At 41.5% G+C, this 21,421-nt stretch overlaps 1 protein-coding gene across 1 annotated transcript in view; it reads right to left on the bottom strand.

The window, feature by feature from the left end:
* SORCS3 (sortilin related VPS10 domain containing receptor 3) overlaps positions 1–21,421 on the bottom strand; it is a 318,567-nt gene that overhangs the window by 11,276 nt on the left and 285,870 nt on the right. The window contains exons 19-24 of the mRNA XM_052799671.1: positions 14,383–14,569; positions 11,261–11,394; positions 7,088–7,211; positions 4,272–4,384; positions 2,238–2,369; positions 230–329 (exon numbers count right to left, since the gene is read on the bottom strand). Of these exons, the coding sequence (XP_052655631.1) occupies positions 230–329; positions 2,238–2,369; positions 4,272–4,384; positions 7,088–7,211; positions 11,261–11,394; positions 14,383–14,569 (790 nt within the window). The remainder of the gene's footprint in view (positions 1–229; positions 330–2,237; positions 2,370–4,271; positions 4,385–7,087; positions 7,212–11,260; positions 11,395–14,382; positions 14,570–21,421) is intronic.

Here is a 21,421-nt window from a genome sequence, read left to right as displayed (position 1 = left end):
ACTCTTAAAAGGTACGTTTAATACTTGTACAAACTGGTACATGAAGATGCCACTGCTGGATTCTGTTTTTAACACTTCCTGCTTCTACCACAGACAATGTCTCAATACGATCAGTCCTACGTATCCCAGTAGCAATACCAAACTGTGAGTGCTCTGATGTAGACTGGTTCTCCTGGAGTTGCCTGAAGCCTCAAGAGAACCACAGCCATGCATTTGACTCCACACTCACCTAATGTTAACTGAGTAACATACACAATAACTTCAACACCGGGCTTCAGTTCAAACTGGACCAGGTTCTGGTTGAGAGCATTAAAAAGGATTTCTACCACCTGATGAAATAATAAGAGATACAGTGGTTACAATATAGAAGACAGCAAGCTCTGGAGAACATTCAGGAGTGCATGTAGCCTATGAATGGTGACTAACATCTCTTACTGGCTTCAGGGAGAGAAGGGAAGCAAAAGACTGAGGAAGTAGAGAGAAACTTGTACGTGTGCTTTAGATGGAACTGAGTGTTATTGCATGTAAGTCTCCCTACAGGACTTTTGACACAGAGTATGTTATTATACCTCTCCTGGGAAGCAAACAAAGAAAGTTAGAAATTTTTTTTTCTTTTTTGGGGGGATAGGAGAGGAGGGAAAAGAACAAAGGATCTTTTCACCCTCTACGATGTCCTGTGAGTTTGATCTAATGCACTTGGAATTCATTGACTTACTGGCCTTTCATTGGTGGATGATGGAACTGAGTTAGGTAGTCCAGCCTAGTAACACTTCTTTACTCACATTGATTCAGGGCAATCCTAGTCACACAGCTCCTGTTTAAATAGGCTGTTGGGGATGAGATGATCCAGTTTTGAGGATTAATGGCAAACTTGCCATATTTCTCCTCCATTTAGAAGAGACGCCTTGGACTGGAGTTTACTCGTGGCTCAGCAACCCAGCTATGATGTGTTATTTGGTTGCCTCAGAGCACATACTTGGCATGTCACACTGGAGCCTGAGTTTGTTAATGCCTGGTCTCCCTAGAGTAGTTCTGATGGTCAGGGCACAGCTACTAAGTAGTTTTGATGGCCCACTCTCCAGGGCAGAGCTCCTCAAGCAGAAGCCAACAATAGGTGCCAAAGTACAACTGAGTAGACCATCAAATAAAATTAGGGCACTAGAGCTTCAGGCCTCATGGTCAGCTAGTCAGAAACCTAATCCTAGATGTCTGCATAATACTGGTATATGAAATATTGACACAACAGCTTGTTCAGAGGGAATTCTAATATGAGTAGATCTTACTGAACAGGATGGAAATGACTCCAAGAAAATCCCTCCAAAAAGCCTTCCAAACCTTCTCACCACAATGCATCTCTCCTGCACACTCACCACCATAAATTTAAGAGGCCAGATTTGTTAGCTTCCTAGGACAAATGTACTACTCTGAGGGGACTGACTTTGCTCCGTGGGTGACAAGAGCTTCCACAGAATTCAGCAGTCCTCTGAATTATTTAATGTTTGATCACAGAACAGTTACTCCTCCAAGAGTTACTTGGAGATGGGCTCACACATAGCTTGCACGCAGTAAAAATGCTGCATACAAGAACATTAGCTAGAGCTAAGCAGCCTTTCCAGCAGTACTTCACTCCTTTGCCTTTATAGAGCTGATTTAATCACTTGGTAATTCTAGCACGAAAGCTTCAGCAGACTAGTGCTGTTGTTCCTAGCTCTTCCCTTGCTTGCATATCACTGTTGCTATTCATCACTGTAATTACCTATTTATCTAAATGGATGGATATTGTAACTTCCAAATATAGTTTGCACACGCCATTCGCTGCTGCAGAAAAGAGAGGTCTTGTTCTAGTGATATATGAGCTGAAGAGCCTGATTTATTTTTAGTAAACCTCAGTATATTATCTTGCTGCTTTGGCCTCTGTCTATTAGCATTCCTCCAGGGAGTAAAGGGAGTACATATTCAAGGTTCCTTTGGCCATAACTACTGTAATAAGGACACACCACTGATCTAGGAAGAACCACTGCTGGTAGACTGTGACATATCTCAGTGAGGTATTAGAAAAGCTAGTTTTTCCTCTGAAAATCATTTTCTTTAATGCCATAAACTATACTGCCACAGTCCCAGATGCATCCAATTCCATCACACTTATTGTAAGTCATTTCCAGTGCTGCACAGGTTTAGAGGCCCATCTGAAAATGGTATGATAGGAATGAATGTTCCATGAATCCTCCTTTCCTTACTTGCTCCAGATCAGCCTCACTGCTTTTCCTCCTCTCTGTTGTGTTTTTATGGGGCAGTATGAAGAGTTCGGCAGAAGTAGGCAGCCCAGGAAATACAGCTACCAAGATCTGTTCATCAGGGATACCAGTCACCTGAAAGAAAAGTAAAAAGGTCTCTAGCTGCTACTCTGTTACTGATGTTCCCATTCACTATGGGAAACTGTGCTCCCATCAAACTGTTATTTGCCAGTTCCACTGTAGGTGTTGTGGTCCTAATGAGCTGTTCTGCCCATTTGGTGGGTCAGCAATAGAGGCTCTGCTAATGATTCACTCCATTTCTAGAAGTAAATGTAGGCTTGACAACACCCCTGGACCCGAAGATCTGCACCCAAAGTCCAAACCTACAACATCTCCAGATCTGAATTTTCCATATAGACCTTCTCGCTACAAAAGAATAACCCAAAGTCAGATCCAGAGACTCTGGCTCAGAGCAACCACTGGTAAGTGTGCAACTAACAGGGACATATGAGGAAAATTGCCTGCAATCACCTTCTAATATCAGGTTATGGGGATCCGCATTTGCCATACACGAATAACTTAATGTCTCCACTGGGAGACTTTTTACTACTGGGGCTGATCAGGAGGGCTGTGCTAGGAACCGCTCAGTTTGCTGAACCAAGAGTCAGCTCCACACCTGACTCTCACAACTGTCTTCAGCATGACCTGCCCACTGAGGCTACTGCCCTCGCTCCCCAAATCCAAGCTGTGCATCCTCAGTAGGGCAGGGAGCCTCTCCTCCCTCAGAAACTCTCTGCTATATGAGGCTAACCCCATTAGCTCCCTGGCCCTATCCCACCTCAAGCTCCTTGGCCTCATTCCTGGACATTCCTGAAATGTATCAATGGGGCAGCCCATTCCTGGTGATCCGTCCTACTATAAGCATAGACCACAGGCTGCAACCAAATAGTCACAAAAGGATATACAAGCAAGCACTTCGACATTATTTCTACTGTTGTCTGTAACCATTCATAGTTACAACCTAATTAATTTCTTTTTTCTGCAAGCTTGACTTTTCATACAGTAAAAGGGAACGACAGTTTAAACAAATGAACTTAGTATTTTCTCAGGATGGGAAAACAATCAAGGAAACTCTTATAAACTGTGAATTTTGAGTAGGCTACAGTTGAGAAAAGCTGAGCGGGAATGTACTTTCCCAGTAAAAATAATCAGCCTCCATTTCTAAGAACAGCTGTAGCTGAAGCAAAAAAAAAAACCAAGATACATTTTTGGCAGAATGTAAAAAACACAAAAGCTTGCCTAAATCTACCTCCTGATTTCACACAAAACCAAAGTCCCTGGCTATTTGATATCATAAATTATTCTGTCCCCTTTCCTGCAAGAATATGAGTGCTAGTTTACATATTCTAATTAACCCCAAAGGAAGATTCACTATCTTCCACCCACAGAAGTCTCTCTTTGTCCTGTATTTTAAAGGTAAGTTTATTTTCACTCTGAATCCTCATTTTTTGCCCCAGCTGGAAAGGGAGCAGAGATTTATAATGTTCACCAGTTGCTACACTTAGCTGTATGTGGAACTCCTGACTGAGTATCAGGAACAGGTAAAATTATCTTCCTCATGCATCCAACATACTACAATGTTTGTCTTCTGGTATGAAGTGGATCAGCTGTTTAACAACACACAGTAACACTACCCAAATGCTTGGAGTAGAAAACAGTAGATACTGTAATATCAATTTGGCAAAATAAGAATAATAATGATGCTATTACAATCTAGAACTTCCAAAGTCCTCAGGGATATTAAAAGCTAAAAAGCACCACAAAACCATTAATAAAAGTAATTATAAAATTCCCACAAAATTCCCAATATAGTTTACCTCTGTAAAAAGATCCAGCATAGTAAGAAGCTTTTTATCGATTTAAAATGATAGCTTCATTAGTGCTGTTCTTCCCCATTCTTTTAAGCTAGCATGTTGAAAAAGTGCATGTTTTAACAGCCTAGTCAATGTTAGTACAGATGCAGAAACAGATGCTCACCCGTGCTAGAGCTCTCTTGATGACTTTGCCAATGTCTTGTCTCCATTCGGGGATGTCAGGGTTATGGTAGTCCAAGTTGGGAGAAAACGACAGGAGCTGAGATTGGAAATACTCTGGAATAGAAAAACAGTGTTTATGAAAAGATTAAATGGGCAGTGTTCAGGGTACAGCCAAAGGTGCAGAAGACAACAGGAAGACCATAATTAAATTATCTTAATGCAAGATAGAGAGGAAACGCTGAATGAAGAAAAGGGGCTGGCTAACACTAAGCAGGACAGAAAGCTTGCAAGGAAAGAATCCTTATAACAGTTCTTATAAAGGACATTTTGCCCTAATGCCAACTTGTGGCTTTTCCCAGAAGAAATGGAAGCAAGAATGAGAGAGGTGAGAGGATGACTTCCCTTCATGATGCCTCTGGGCTTTGTAATTTTGCCACTCAACTTCATCAGACTCTGTTTATAAGGAAGTTGACCACTAAATAAGGCGGCATCTGGCTGAAATTTGGAACGTCTGTGCATTTGCATGCATTGTGCTCTGCAGAGCAAACACTTACTGTAAGTAATGTTTTCAAAAGCAGGTATTATCTGTTTGCTCTCCTGGAGGGAAGCCATGAGTGGTTAATACCCCAACAAATCAGAACCCAGTGGTGCTAATGACTGGCTAATCAAGCAATGGCTATTCATGAAACACTTTGAAATTACTTCCTAATTGACTGATTGCAGGGAGGAGGAAAAACTTCCTAGATTTCAAATACAGAACAATTTAAATTTTTCTCCAGTTCCAACTATCCCCTCTGGTGTCACCAGAGACCAAGCCTAGAATCCTTACGACAACTGTGCACAATGGATTTAGGCCAGCGGGAGGCACAGATCCAGGATGGGAATCACACTCAGATATAAGTTCTCAGGGTAGAAGACTCTCCTTTCTGGTTTTGGAGATGTGCTGTGCCTCACCTTGAAGCACCTGATCTCCAGATACTTCAAATAACTACCATTAATCATTTGTAAGAAGGTACCGGTTTTAGATCAAGATAAACCAGCAAGACTATAAATGAGGAAATCCACAGAATAGCAGGGATGTGCCAGCGCAGCATTTATGTTGCATCTTTTGTAAGATCTGTTCTTTCTTTTTAGATAGTGCAGTATATTTTTAAATAAAACAAGCAGGGAAACTCTCTCAAGTTCTGAAGTCTTAACCCAGAGCCTGATATATAGAGCCTTTGACTTTTGAACCCTCAGTACCATGTCCAATTTATTTTTTGAGTAAATTCTGGGCTGTTAATCACAATTTGAGAAAACCCTGAATAAATCTCCTGCACTGTTAACACCAGAGAGCCATGCCTTCCTGCCTAGAGCCATAATAACTTAACACAGGACACAGATTAGGATACAAATTTAGCAGAGAGCATGTTTAGCAAAGGTGCCACTCATTTATGTACTGAGACTTGAACTGATGACCAGACTGGGCGTCTGGAAGGACTCCTTCCTTAGACCAGGTCAGTCTGCAGCATGGCACTGCACAGGACTATTTGGACATTCCACCTGGATCAATTTGTCTTTGTGATAAAGCCCAAAGCTTTGGATCTTTTAAACAGAAGGGCAAAATTTCTTACGAGGTGTTTAAAAACAGGGAGTGAGGAGCACTCTGTGGGACCTACTGTGAGCAATGATCAAGATCACCTGCGGGAACCCCTCTCAGATACGCTTGATTCAGATTTATTCCAGAAACTAGTGGAAAGATGCAAGTTTCCCCGAAGTAAACACTGCATTTTGCAATGCTCAAAATGATCAAGCAGAGGGTTACTTCATTTGCTAATAGCGAGTTTGGGTATTACTAAATCATATTAACAAATTATTAAAACCCATTGCATTTCACAGCCAGGCAATCAATAAATATCTATTTAGCTGGTTGTTAAATCTGAGCATGCAGCTTTCCAGCCACCAGCAGGATATTTATTTATATTTAATTACTGAAACAAGACACACATAGTTCAACCACGCAGTGCAACCTGAGTTATTTGAAACCCAGGTCTCTCAATAAAACTTGCTATCCAAAGAAAAGCTTGCCCTCAAATGCTGGATGCCAATAACTGGATAAGGAAAAGGAAGACTAGCCCAGGGTGGAAATTATTCTCTGGAGAAATCCTGAAGTCCTGGCCAAAACTGCTGAGAGAGCCCTTACACTCAGCCTTTATCAAGCCTCAAGCAGGGTAAGCTCTGTGGTCTGCCAAAGGGTGCTGTTTGGAGCCCATGACATGCAGATATGGCAAGAACATACCAAACATTAACCACAGGGAAGTCCAGTGGGCACACTCAGACCTCCAGCTGTGGCATGGAAGATGAGCAGAGATACCAACCACAGAGTCATTTCTGCCCCTGTTTTCCAGACCCCTCCAGACCCGTGCTGTTTATACAGTCACTGTATAAAGAGAAACACCAGCTGTATTCAGGCCACCTTAATGATTCACTATGACTACTTCTTTCCACAGCTAGGAAGCAGAGGGAAGGCAGTCTGGCTACAGCTCTAAGTGTTTTTTCTTTTGGGAGTTCCCCATCAGGGTGTGCAGACAGACCAATTGGCAAAGACACCAGCCCCTTTACTACAGTGCTGTGCTTACAAATTTGGCTAGCTGCCCCATCCAATTCACTTCTGTATTTTGTGATCATGACACATCTGAGCTACTTGTTTACAGTTTGTCTTCAGAGGTTCCTCCAGGCACTAGGGAGTTCACAGAGTTCATTTTGGCTGAGCAGTGACTGCCTGTTCTTCACCTCTAGACAGCCCCCTGAGATCTGATTGCAAAAGGCTGAGGGTACCATGCACTGCGATCTCCTTGGTGTCTTGGATGAGGGTGCTGCCCGCAGCAACTTGCACAGTGACAGTGTTCATCCCCTCCACAGCGAAGATGTATGAGATGCTGCTCTCCAAGGTGATGAGGGGCTGGAAGAGGTAAACACAGACAGCGGTATCAAAATCAGGGTGAGATTAACTCAGGACCACAACATGCACCTAACTAATCCGCCAGGCCACAATACCCTTCTTCCCTGATACAGGAATGGTGCTCCGAGCTTGCATATCCTGCTAAGGCCTAAATGTGGCCCAAACACCACCCAGTGAGAACTGTCCCATAGGCAAATGTTTCTCTTACTTCAGTAAATGCTTCCTGAAATATTCTTCCTCTGAACTGCAAGCCATTATGCTATGAATACCTCAGTAGAGCACAGTCAGCAATTGCAGAATTAGTGCTGCAGAATGCAGTGTTGTATACGCACACACATACACACACATGCACACTCAGCACAGTTGCTATATCAGCTGTACAAAACAGAGTCCAGCTCAAACCAGCATTGCAGATGTTTCTTCAAACAATGCGTATTGTTCAGATTCAGGGCCAGCCCTTGCTCTTATGAGCACAAACCCATCTATCTCAGAGCAACTCTGCTCAGGTCAGAGTGAGGGCACCCAGCATTGCCCTGTCCATGCTTTGAGTCTGTAAGCTAGCTCCAACCATAAGCTGGCAAATCATGCTAAGAAGGATGAAAGCATGGCATAATACCTCCTGACAATGCTGTCTGAATGTGACCGAATGATTTCCAGAGTAAAGTTGACCTGAATTTAGCCAGCTCAGAGCCCTAGCAGAGAAGGCTGACTTTATCTGCACCTTCTCAAACAAAAATGTCCTTGATAGCACCACAGCTCTCCAATTTGCACAGGAAACTCTCACACTGATGCACACCTAGATGAGAAAAGTGCACCATATTCGGGAAAATAGATTTGTATATTGAAAATCAAAGGTGTAGCCTTTGCAGTGCCATTGATCTGACAGCTGGTCTATAGATAAATTTCTTGGTTTAGATTAAACCATTAAAATGGAAATAGTGATACAAGCCTCCATTGCAAAAGCACACAGAGGTCTAAGAGCACAGAGGAAGCCATTGTACCGTTGCTATTGTCCCTTCACTACGCTGCCAGTTTGTTTCCAGAGGAAAACCCCTAAACATTCACCTTCCAGCTCTTGCGCTTCACCCCATCAGACTGTCAACCTGCCTGCATTTCACAACAGTGGCCATATATGCCAAATATAAAATTGGCCAAATCAAAATTTCCACTGGCATAGGCCAGACTGGCAAACACATTTCCCTTCCTGCAGAATGCCACCTTCCTTTGATCCCCTGATCCATGAGCTGAAAAGCACTAGAAAAAAAAATAAATATTGGCTTGATCACATGGGACTGTCAGACCAAGTCAGCAAGGGTGTCAGCCTGTGCCAGCTTGTGCTAGCCCTGGAGTCCTAGCTAACATATACTTAGATATACACACATCCTGGACAAGCAGAATGGGCCTATCTCAAACTGCAGTGATTCCTGGAGGTTACAGGTTGTGATTCTGTGCAAAGGCAGGTAAGAGGAACCAATCTGGCCTTTAAAATTACAATTTTTCCTTTTTGTATGTGTGTATGCTGGACATTCCATTATCATGGATGATTTCACCTCCATCATGGAGTTTTAACATTCAGCCAACTCCTTAATTTTAATTCAAGCACCAAGACCTGGAAAATAACTCTAAATTAAATCAAGTAGTTTAAGGTTCATTTGCTCAAACCTATTAGACAGCTGGACACATTTATTAAACTGGACCTGTGTTAATCCAAGCAAATTGGCCTTTGGGTATACTACAAAAATTAGCACAGTAGAAATTCAGTACAATGGTTCCAGCAGGGTGGGGAGGGCAACAGAAGAGCCTCAGCCAGGTCATATGAGTGTAAGACAACATTCACCTGTGCAGCAGCACAGAGAGTACCTTAGTGAGACTGCACAGTGACACAAGACACATCTGGTTCTGCTTGGGATGCCGATGGGCTGAACAGGAAAAGAAGTTGCAATCCCTCAGCATGGAACTAGAATATATCACCTAACAATACCAGTCACTATGCACAATATTACACACACCTCATCCTTTAATTCACACACAAATCAGTGTCCCCATCTTCCACCTGTACTTAGAGCGCCACAGTTTGCCCATGAGTGGGCCCAGAGAAGGATCTGACATGTACATTAAACATCCCAGAAGGAATTTTGGTGTGATGCAGACTGTTGTCCTTAAAAAAAATGGTGGCTGCTGCTGTCATGTCGATATCCTTTGCCATACTTCTGTCAGAGTTGAAGTTGAAGTACATTTCATGATGTAGCTGGAGATAATGCTTTGCAAAGAATGAAAGGTGCTCTGGGTCTTTGATTTGGCCACGGGTAAGTGGCACCGTCTTTACTACTCCACACCTCAACATATTTCAGCAACATGCACAATCACCCCAAGGTATCACAAGGATCAGCTGCTCCATGTCCGGCTATGTCCAAAGCATCCATCCCAAACACACCCATATTTGCTTGTACTGTGTTGCCTGTGGGTCTGAAATTTAAGCTAGATGATAAAACAGATAACAGATCATATTTACAACTCAGATGCATGAAAGCTGCATGGAATTCTTCAGCAAACATCACTGCTTTGCTCTACCTTTTCTAGATTACTTTCTATTTCAAAAAATCTTTTTTAAGGCCCTATTCAGAACTAACTTCTATACTAAGGACAAAAACAATGGCAGGAAAACTCTGACACCTGGGTACATTGGAGGGCTTAAGCAGATGATCAAGTTACCAGTACCTATATTTTCTCAGATGTACTTTAATGGCTGTCCATGTGCGAGCACTAAGCCAAAAATAGCTGAACTGTAATGTGATTTTGCATCCCTCTCTTTCAGTGCAGTATAAACTATGTGGAATTACCTGGTACTTGTCATGGACTAGATGTGTGTATGTGGGTGGTTGCCACAGCTCAGCTAGGGCACAGCAACTTGCCAAGTTATAGTAAGTGAGTTTTGTTCCTGAGCTCTTCTGGTGCCTCAATTATGCTTCCACAAAAATAGGTGAGTTCTTACAGTAAGCTTCCTAATTTGATGTAAAATCCCAGTAGAACCAGCATTTACTGTTTTTATTTCTCCTGCTACTGTTGGTAGCTAGGGTAAGAGGTTAAAACACAAGCAGCTTTGTCAGAGAGAAAATAAAATACTTGTGTGCCTGTTATTTTTTATCTCAAGTTCCATGTTTCATGTAAAATCCCCACTTTTTTCTACTGTGATCTCACCTCAGTGCACACCTTCAACTGCAACTCAATAATGTAGAAAATGATGTGACTTAAACTGCTTTTGTAAATAACAGCAGATACTACATCGCAAAATTATCAGCTGTACATTTCACAACTGTAATAATGGACGATAGTGCCTGTGTCAGCTGTCTCACTCCTAAAGCCTACAATAAAAACTGTAGCTAATAAGCAATCCTGCTCTCTCCATTTGAAAGTGTGACCACAACTTGTAGTTTCACTTACTTTAATTATTGATAAAAAAGCTCTTTAAAAAAAATTTTTGCCAATCATTTGAAAATTCACTACAAAGAAGTCTCACCTCCCTCTCTAATGTATCCAAGACTGTGAACGATAGTCACAGACAGACACAAACAATTCATTGAGAGCGTAGCTTGAAGTTCTAGATACAACTGCTTATTTGAACACCAACAGCTTTAAAGTATTGTATTGGAATCCAGCATTATATACTGCAAACTGGTACATAATGGAAACCCCCCCGGTTATTTGAACACCAGCAGTTTTTAAACACTTGAAAGGCAGTATTATCCCATATATAGTGGTATATAATTCAGTTAAGTTGCAAGTGAACGCTGGTAATAACAGTGGTCTTCAAAGCTCAGTAGGGCTGATAACAACCAGATGTAAAAAAGTAATGACTCCTAAGAACAACACAAGACAGGAGGAAATAAACCCACAAAGGTTGAAGTTCAGATAATGACAACCCTTTTCAGATAAGGAAAAAACTAAAACACAAAACAAGCAAAGGCAAGAGGTTTTTATCAGGGCTGAGAGACCTCCCCGTCTGGTGCAGCAAGCTTAGGAAGTAAAAATGAACCAAAGGGCAGCTGTACCTTGGTGCTGTTACCAAACCACCAGAAGTAGGTAAGTGTGCCTGCCTGGCTGGGCCAAACTACTGCAGTAATGTTGACATCCTTATTTCTGATGGCGACAAAGGGGACACTCAGATGGACATGCTCCACCGGACCTGTGGGAAGTGAGAGTTCATTATTAGAGGCTTTGAGTTAAATCCTCCCTGCACAGTTGTGAACAGCAAGGATCTTTCCTTTAAATAAATTGAATGTCTTATGTCAGCAGTGAGACTCTACTATAGCAATACAAGAGAATTTCAGCAGTCAATGAGCAACAGAAAAAAATACCAGATTAATAAACATAAAATCATATATTTTTTTTCTCACTCTTAATTCTAGGGCAGCCAGAAATGCACATTTTCCACAGTGCTAATTTCAGACAGGGTCAGTACTATGTTTAGAAAAATTTTTTAAATGCAGTTTGAGGGAGAACAATGAACTGGCTTTGCACTGGGTAGGGCAAGCTGCTATTGAAAGCTTGAGGGATAGGACATGAGAGAATGAAGGTGTTTTCTTGAAAATATATCCACTGAGCTACTAAGATTTGTGGGGAAATAATTTTAGCCAAGATGGCTTAAATCTGATTATACATGAGGCATTTATGACTTGATTAAATGCACAGGTTTTTAGAAGGCCTCCAAAAGAAAGATTCATGATTTTGGAAATCCTTGGTATCTTTTTTACTTTGACCTGACCTTGAGAAGTCTTTGGGGAGTCAGTTACCACAAACAAAAAGTCAGGAACTATTTGAAAGGTGTGTGCATTAGCATATCAAGGCATTTAACTGTCAGAAAAACTTGTTTCTGAAAGATGTAAAAAATAACTAAGTATTAATGCAAAGTTGTGTCTAATAAATGCAAATGTCCAGAATGAGTCCAGGGCATGAAGTCCAGAATTAAGAAGCCAGGTCCTCTTCAGAAAAAACATGTGCAAAAAGTACTGAGGTTTTGTTTGCTAGTTTGTTTAAAGCTTTTACTATCTTCATTGTTTTCCTTCTTGTTTAATTTTTTGTTTTTACTGGTACCGAATTTCAGCTGATAACTGCTGCACATCAGACAGTGTTACTGAGTCTTTCTGGATGGTACCTTTTAAACCACAGCAAGCCGATAGACTATCACCATGAAAAGGAAAGGATGAAATAAGAAAGAAGTGAGATTTTTTTTTGATAAGACATTAATTCTGGGAAGCAGGAAATCTGCTGATTTTAACTAAGACAATCTTCTTATGTTACCTCTCCTCTCTTCAAGCATGAAATGGGGACATTAATCACTTCTCCACCTATTTGAATTACAAGGATATTGGAGGGTAAGGGCTGTTCTTTTACCACCAGAACATACAGCTCCGAGCACAATAGGACACTATTCTTGCTTTTGGCTCCTTAAAACTTGTTCTTTTTTTTTTTTCTCCCTTTCCCAAGGGGTCTCTACCAGCAAGTCACTCCTGAACTCTGCCCATACCAAGTACTCTGGGTTCCCAAGAACAGCAGGTTCCCACAAATATTTTGTGACAGTGCATGCAAGAGGAAAAACATTAAATCTTCACTTCCTTTAAATGAAGAGATGAGCAGCTTGACAGCAGATTCCAGAAAGGTGAAAAGTTGACTGAGCATTGATAAAGCTGCAGGGTAGAAAACTACTGTTGCTTGAGGCCAAGGAGCTTCTTTCTCCTTTTTTTTCAGCACAGGATTCCAGCACCAGACAGATCATAAAATAAGGGTGATTTATATAGCAAGCATTTTTGTCTGTACATTTGAGCTTCAAGGTCAAACCTCCTGTATTGACTAGTACATCCAAATATATTAAAAGTCTAGCACTGAAGTATCATCTTATTTCAGTGTTAGCGTGAACGTAAATGCTTGCAAAATATTTCCCTAGAGATAATGATAATAAGTTGGCCACCTAAGAACACTATAAAAGTCAACGGACAGATCTGAGAGGCTGAGGAAGAAAACAGTAGAGTAGCACAACCAGGCCAAGCAACTGCCGCTTGTTGCATTCTGCTCTAAAATCCTCACCATGAAAAAGCAGCTCCTATGAGAAAAATCAGATAATCCATACAAAGCTGCTTGTTATTACCAGGTAACCACCACTTTTGTCAGCTAATGGCCCAAGGTGAAGGAAAAAACAGTTAATGCTCTAATAACAGGTTGTTAAATGCAGCCATGATTGACTTTGAGGGAATTATGAGCATAATAAAAGCTTCAAGGAACATTTATTCCTTCACACAGGGAGCTTGAAATTAAAAAGAAGAAAAAAGTTCTTGAGTTTTAGAAATTTCTGATTTTCTTCCAGAAAAGTTCAAGATAGACAGGCTAGAAGACTTTCTGACAGGCTAAGGGGAAAGACACACATGGCTGTGAACACCATTAGGGACAAAACCGATGAGGTACATCTGAACACAGACGGAGCTCTCTGCCCAGGAGATCTAGTAGTCTGAGAGCAGGACAAAGAACTGGGATCTTCCTGGTGTCATCCTGCATTCCACACCCTCTGCTCTCTCCTGTGGCTTTGAGAAAGCCAGCTGGGGGCTCTATATTTGAGTCTGCTCATGTGCCAAGTGGAGAGAAATTGCACTGATTACCAAACAGGAGGGAAAAGTCAGGGATGCATGTCAAACACAAGAAATATGAAAAGTAGCACATTAGCCCTCAGTACATTCATATCCCAGGAAGTATGCTCAGCATACTGCTTTGCTTTTATTTAATAAGCACTGTAAACTCCCAAATCCTGAATAACTGACTCAAAATTTAGTAGATTAATCTAAACCTCTTGGTATTAGAAGTGTACTGAAAACACACATTTGGACTTCATTTCATATGCTGTTTGGTGTTTGACCCTTTCAGAAAGCCTGAGAAATGTTTTCAAACTTTTCTCTGTATCTGTGAAGACTGCAAATATATTTGTGTTAAAAGGAACTTCCCTTCCTCTTCATTCAATAAGTTTACTTAACAAGACAGAAGAGTGTCTAAAAGTCCAAGCCTTTGGAACAGCGTGAGCTGCATATGTGGGTGGGATTGCATGTATTCTTAGGCCCCACTGAAGTTGCAGGAATTTTCAGTGAGGTCAGGTTTTCACCCAAGGAATCTAGCAGCTGGAAGTACTTACAGACCACATGCAGGAAGAGGACAGCAGTGTCAGAGCCCAGGCTGTTCTCTGCATATGCTGTCACCTGAAAGATTCCAGCACTCTTATACACATGCCGGATGCCATCCTCAACAGGGCTGAAATTAGCATAGGATACTGCAATGCCGTCTCCAAAATCAAGCTGAATGTTTGTTCTTTGGAGATCGCCCTGCAACAGAGAAGGTTGAATTAGGCAACAGGGCTGATAAGAGTGATTTATATTACCCTCCGTCCCACTCTTCAGTTCCATTTCATTAGCATGGACACAAACTTGTAACTTTACCAAAAAAGCCTAGCTTTGTTTTGTCAGTCCCCAAAGTGGCCAGACTCAAATCAACGCTGGGTAATTATATACAAGCAATGCTTAGAATAGCTGAACATTTACACATGTAAAGAGATGTTATTCCCCCAACTTGGGTTTAGAGATTTTGGAAGGGCAGAGTGCTGCAGAGTGCCAAATGGGCATGTATCAAGGGGACCATATTTGAATCATCTAATGCAATGCATGGTTGGGGGTTATGTGTTACTGAAGTGACCAGGGAGGGCTTTGCACAGCCTTTCATTGAATGGGTGGTGTCCAGCAAGTAACTCCATCAGAGGCAGTGAGATGGGAGGTACTACACTGATGGCAGGCTAGATGCTAATTGGAGAGCAATTCCCATGTGCACATGGGAGCATCAGGAATACTCTGGAGACAGGACAATGGTTGAAGTAGCTTTTCAATACATTCCAAAGAAACAGAACCTAGTCACTGAGATGCTGTAAGTCTAGTCTAAGCTAGTTTTCCAGGCTTCCTGTATAGTCCGCTGTCCTGGTTTCAGCTGGGATAGAGTTAACTGTCTTCCTAGTAGCTGGTACAGTGCTATGTTTTGAGTTCAGGATGAGAAGAATGTTGATAACACTGATATTTTCAGTTGTTGCTAAGTAGTGTTTAGTCTAAAGTCAAGGATTTTTCAGCTTCTCCTGCCCAGCCAGCGAGAAAGCTGGAGGGGCACAAGAAGTTGGCCCAGGACACAGCCAGGGCAGCTGACCCAAAGTGGCCAACGAGGTATTCCATACCATATGATGTCACATCTAGTATAGGAACTGAGGGGAGTGGGGGTGGGGGATTGCCGCTCGGGGACTAACTAGGTGTCGATCGGTGGGTGGTGAGCAGTTGCACTGCGCATCATTTGTACATTCCAATCCTTTTATTATTACATGACATTACATGTCATATTATTATATGACAATAAAATTGTCATTTTATTAGTGTTATCATTATTAGTTTCTTCTTTTTATATTCTATTAAACTGTTCTTATCTCAACCCACGAGTTTTACTTCTTTTCCCGATTTTCTCCCCCATCCCACTGGCTGGGGGGGCGAGTGAGTGAGCGGCTGCATGGTGCTTAGTTGCTGGCTGGGGTTAAACCACAACATCAGAGAAAGAGAGAGAAAGACAGCAAGAAACCAACACATCCCATCCTAAGATAACTGAGACAGGTGACATGAATCATCTTCTGCAAATATCCACCCCTGTACCCTGATGATAGAGAGTCTAGATGACTAGTTTCAGCTAGACATGTAACTTCAGGATGGCTGAATTTATACAGGTTGAGTCCCACACCAAGGACTGACAGTTTTTGTCTAATGTCAGTCAACACGGAGCTAGAGCCTGGATACACAGAAGAATGAAGTAGATGATGAGAAAATCCCTTCTAGGTTTACTGTCAATGACAGCTATTAAACGAAGGAGGGAACAACAGACAAGAGATTCCAGCATTGCAGGAATTGTCTAGAGGCAGCAGCTGCACTGTTTTAATTTAAATCATGCTTTAAACTACTGTAGTTGAACTGTAGAAATGTCTGTTATTTCAGTTTTTTGGAGCCTTACTTTATACTTGTCCCCAGCTGACTAAAAGTAACACGAAACAAGGCTAATTTAAACAGAGCTAAAGCCCACTGCAGTGATTTCACTAAACTGAAATAAAACTACACCTCAGATTAAATCTCTGTACCTTTCTACATATATATAAGATGTGTTGGCCCAAGTAATTTCCTTTAATGAAAGGTCTCCACTGTATTCACTATGGGTGAAGAAGATACCACCACCTTTTGCAGCCCAAAACTGAAACCAATCCCCAGATATATTGAGGACAAGAGTGAGACTCCAAAGTTTAAAAAAAAAAAAAAAAAAAAAAATCCCTGCTCCTAAATTTAACTGGGTTTTGGTTTGTTTTTTTGTTTGTTTGTTTGTTTTTAAATAGGAAATTCAGAAGTAGTTCATGGCCATCTCATAAACCCCATTATAGCTGTAAATACACAGGGTCAGGATCAAAGCTACTGTGCAGTCCCAGTACATACTGATCTAAGGGAAGGAAGCAACCGTGTAACTCACAGACAGTTCTGATGTACCTCCAATCCCTTCACAGCCAGCTCAAATCCTGCAGGGTCCTACATCTACCGGGCTCACTGAAAAAGACCACTGAACTCACAGATTTCACTAAAGCCTCTGGGCCAGGTATTGCACAAAACAAACCATGACTTACTAGAAAAACTGTACAGATCAGACAAAAGGAAAAGGTTGCTTGGGACAACCACACCTGTGACAGTCCCTAAAAGTTTTAGAATTGACAGCACCAGCTTTCCTCTGAGCAGCAGTTTCCAAGTTTACCTGTGTGCAGCAAAACACATGGCTTGCAGCCTAAATTCTGACTATGAATGTCACATCCATAAGTGATTTTTCATATGGTCCAAACATATTCATACGTAGCACAGATCCATTTTGGATCATGACTTCTTATCATCCCGGGACAGTCAGGAAAAAGGCAGAATATTGGCTGGATCATGGAAAAAGGGGTCCTTAAATCAGGATTAAATAGCTCAAGGCTGTTCTAACCCAAATGATCAGCAACTGAGACCAAAGGTGCCCAACAAAGGCTCCTGCAGAGATAGAAACATCTATGAAAGGCAAGAGGTCCCAGGTTTTGCCTCCCACTAACTCCAAACTCACGGAAGCTGCTGTCTCACTGGCAGTTGCCATGAGCCCTGTGTAAGTGGCAATCATGGTACTGACACAGGCAGGATGCTGTGTTCTGCTACTGGTCCCAGACCTGAAAATGTACCTGATCTTGTCCTTTGGATGGAAACCTGGGAGCACAGACAAGAAGCCAGACTACACCAAAGCAGGTCCCCTGTGCAGATAAGCAGGACAGCAGCATGCCCCACAGACTTTATCTTCCTGATAGGCTATGCCTGCATTAACAAATCAGTGTGTAGGAAGGGTATTTTTCAGATGCAAATTTGCCTTGAGTGTATACTTGGAGTCTTCAGGTACACACCCATATAATTAGGGTTATTACATGTAGTTTTTGAAATAAGGATATTTGGTTATAAACCAGGACAATATGTTAGATCACTCTCCTTTCTTGCTCCGTCATTCCTATTCCACAGGAGGCAGGGGAGTTTTGTCTATTGACTTGATCAGGGCACCATTTTCACTTCTGTCCTACTAGGACATTAAAAAAACAGTATAAACCAACAAGAGAACATAAAGGACTAGAAGTGGTAGTGACACTAAAACCTATCTATAATATTGAGTAACCAGTAACATCCTTTTGATAGAGGCTTTTTAAGTCACTCTGAAAAATTCTCTAGCAGGGGCAAAATTACACTCTTGGGATATTCAGTTATTTGATAGAAAGGCTCCCACAGCTTGTTAAACCTTTCAGAACCACTTCTCAAGGGAATGTACTAAGACCACAAGTTCATCTCTCATGGAAGACAGTGAACAGAGGATAAAAAATTGATCTGGGCTGGATTTATCACTGGTGACCTCAGGCTGAAACCTCTTGCACCCATCATGGCAGCTCCTCCCTCATGCCTTACAATTCTTTTCTATTTCCTCCTTGCTTCTCCAATATGATTCTATATTAAATGAGAAGGTTTGAAGTGGAGAAGCATGAACAGATTTTTCATGACTAAACAGTAACAGATGATCTTTCTACCCAATTATGAGAGTTGGGTCTTCAATGCAAAGCCTGCCCATCACACTAATGTTTTCTTTCTCCATTCCATACCTCTGTATCCAGTATATAAAATACTAAAACAAGTGTGCTAGCCCCACACATGATGTCAGATACTGTGGAGTTTATGAATGTAAATTAAAATAGAAATGGAGGCATTTCAAATGGAAAAAGAAGTCATTGCTCTCCATATATATTCAAAAGGCACTTTTTATTGCTTTAAGCCTCGTAAACTACCAAAAGGGAATGAGCTAGTGGCTGTCGTAAAGACTGGAGCTCTGTGTACTGAAATCAGTGAGCAGGCAAAGGGTAGTGGAATGGGGTGGAGTATTGCCACGGAACAGCCATTCAAAGTCATCTCCCCATCAAGACTAGCCTGGGACAGCTTTCCTGCCTGGAAGCCACACTAGCAAAGTAACAAAAACTGCAGAGACAGAAGAGTGGTTGAAATTTTGGCCTTCTGAAGTTAAGTGCCAAACTCCCACCGATTTCAGGAGGGCTACATTTCATCCAACGTATGCTTGGGGCAGGGGGGAGTGGAGTGTACATACACAATGTATTTTTATTCTTCTAATGAAGGTCTCAAATTGTTTGCATAAGAATATGACATGGATGTAGCTATCTCTTTCTATAAACATGGTTTAGCAATCTTCTAACAGATGTGCAGAGCTCCAATACTTGCTCAGGCTTGTTCTTTGAATAGTCACTGCTTGCCTTCTCAGCTCACTGCAATTACAACCCTGTTACAAAGCCTCGTCATCACGTTGTAATTACTGAAAGAGCGAAGCTGTGAGATGGCATAAACAGAAGAGAAGGGAACAGAACTGTTCAGTAACTGGAGCTGCCACATAAACAACCATTTAGGCTTGAGGGAAGTTTATGTACCCTTCAGAGGGGAGCTGGGGATGAATGGAAAAGGTCAGGTGCAAAAACAGATTCATAGATCTGGTTTAGAGCACAAGTCCATACAACAGCAATTTGGCAGTCTATTATTTCTTTGTGCTCAAACTTGGATTAAAAAAAAGGTAAAAAAAGGTGCTTATTTCCCTATGTTCCCCTGCACATATATACAGTCTAAATCACAGTCCAGCCCCATATTTCTAAAAATACAGCAAAATCGTCAGTTGTTCTGCATTTCTTTGTCTGTTATCATTATCACGCACATATTCTGAATTACTGCTGTGAAAAACATTACTAAAGCTAAATCTGTAAATCCTGAGAAAATTAGTTTTCAATTAACTATGATAAAGTCTTCATTTACCATTGGACAGCATAAAGGTCAGTCACACCAATATATTGAGGGTGTGTACTAGAAGGTAGAAAGGAACTGATGGCTAATCACAAAGTTGATAATCAGGGTTAGTCTGAAACAGTAGGAAGGCTGAATGGAGACCACACAGATGTATCAATAGGAGGGCTTGTCAGACTGCTGTTTGGCTCAGAAAGTGAATGTAGACATAGGTGAAAAACAAGGCACCAGGAAACAGACTGACCAGAGAAGGTGGAAGGAGACAGGAATGAAACTGTATGACAGCAATGTATGTAATAATTAAGACTTCTACAGAAATTATTTCTTCCAACTAACACGGAATAGTTTGATAACAATTCATCTCAGGTTCACACTGAAAGACTGGGTTACTTTTGCCCAAAATCTCAGTGTTGGGTTTTTTTTTTTTCTCCTCTTAAAATGTCTATTCTTTTAAGAAACAAACTCAACACACAGCTCTCTGTGGAATAAACTGTTCACCCACAAAGACATGTTCTTGGAAATCCCCTTCCCTTAGAAAAAAAAATTGTTTCGATGAAATGTTTTTCTAACTACCCTTATTTTTCAACAAAGGATGTAGAGTGAGCGTCCTCACATATTTATTCAGCTGCCGGTTCAATCTCTAAAGCCTTGTAAAGACTCCACTCTTCAGCTGCCTTATTCCCCATCTGTTTATCATTCTTTGTGTGCAGCAGTTCCGCTTGAGTTCCTTAATAAATTACTACTAGATTCCTAATTTTTAGATTATGTCTGTTCTTTTCTGAACTCCCACTCACAGTGTCTATACAAATCGTCTTACCATGTCAAGTCTGCAGAATATAAAAGAATCAGCCAGGTAGACAAGAAATCCACTTTGTATAAAAGCAGAGCATGCATGAACCTCTGAGGAAGTATGTGAAGAGGCCCTGTCAGATTAGTGTGGTCCCAATGAAACATGTAGTTACTGTAAAAAAATTTAAATTAATAGAAGTGTGTGTGTTTAAAAAAAAATAACAGGGTATCAAGAGAAAAAACTTCTCCATGGCAGTATGCTCAGATTTACAACAGCTTCTTGTATTCTTGAAGGTCTAAGTTGCCAATACAGGCTACTCCTGCGACTGGGAGGGGAAGGAACACTAGGCTTGCACTGTTTCTAATATGATTTCCCCAGAGACCTAATGATGCTTGCTGTCAGACAGGATACTTAGGAGACAGGCATCTAGTCTGTCCTGGTGTGTTATTCTTATGTTCGTGACCATGACATGTCTGGCTCCCAGCTGCCTCCAGGTACTGCCCCAAAATGAAGTACACAGGACAGAGTAGATGACAAAATGTACTTGTGGTTCTCCAATACCACCTCACTCCCTAGCTGCCCCTCCTGAGACACCCAAAGATGTTAGAAGTGAGGTTGTGAGTTGACCCTTCTGTTTAACCAGAAAACAGATGTAACACAATCCATTGTGGGAAAATCACTGCTGGACCTCCAATGACACCTTCCACGGGCAGCCAGAAGCCAGCAGGGGAATGCAGCAGCTGCAAACACAACAGGGCTTTTTGTGGTGCAGTCACATATACCCCTAAACACCAAATCAAACCACAGACCAGAAGAGACATAAGATCATTTGAAAAACCCTCATGTCAGCCTGAATACATACCAAGTGCCTTCTTTAGCTATCTAACCCTCCAGTGAGCCACAAGCCTTGGTGACACAGGTTGCACCATACATGTTGGCTAAACAGAGGGGTACCTGGCTCAGATTGATCACCAGAA

Source organism: Harpia harpyja, chromosome 10 (assembly GCF_026419915.1).
Source record: "Harpia harpyja isolate bHarHar1 chromosome 10, bHarHar1 primary haplotype, whole genome shotgun sequence".
In the NCBI taxonomy this organism is placed as follows: Eukaryota; Metazoa; Chordata; class Aves; order Accipitriformes; family Accipitridae; genus Harpia; species Harpia harpyja.
This window is presented reverse-complemented; position numbering and strand designations above follow the sequence as displayed.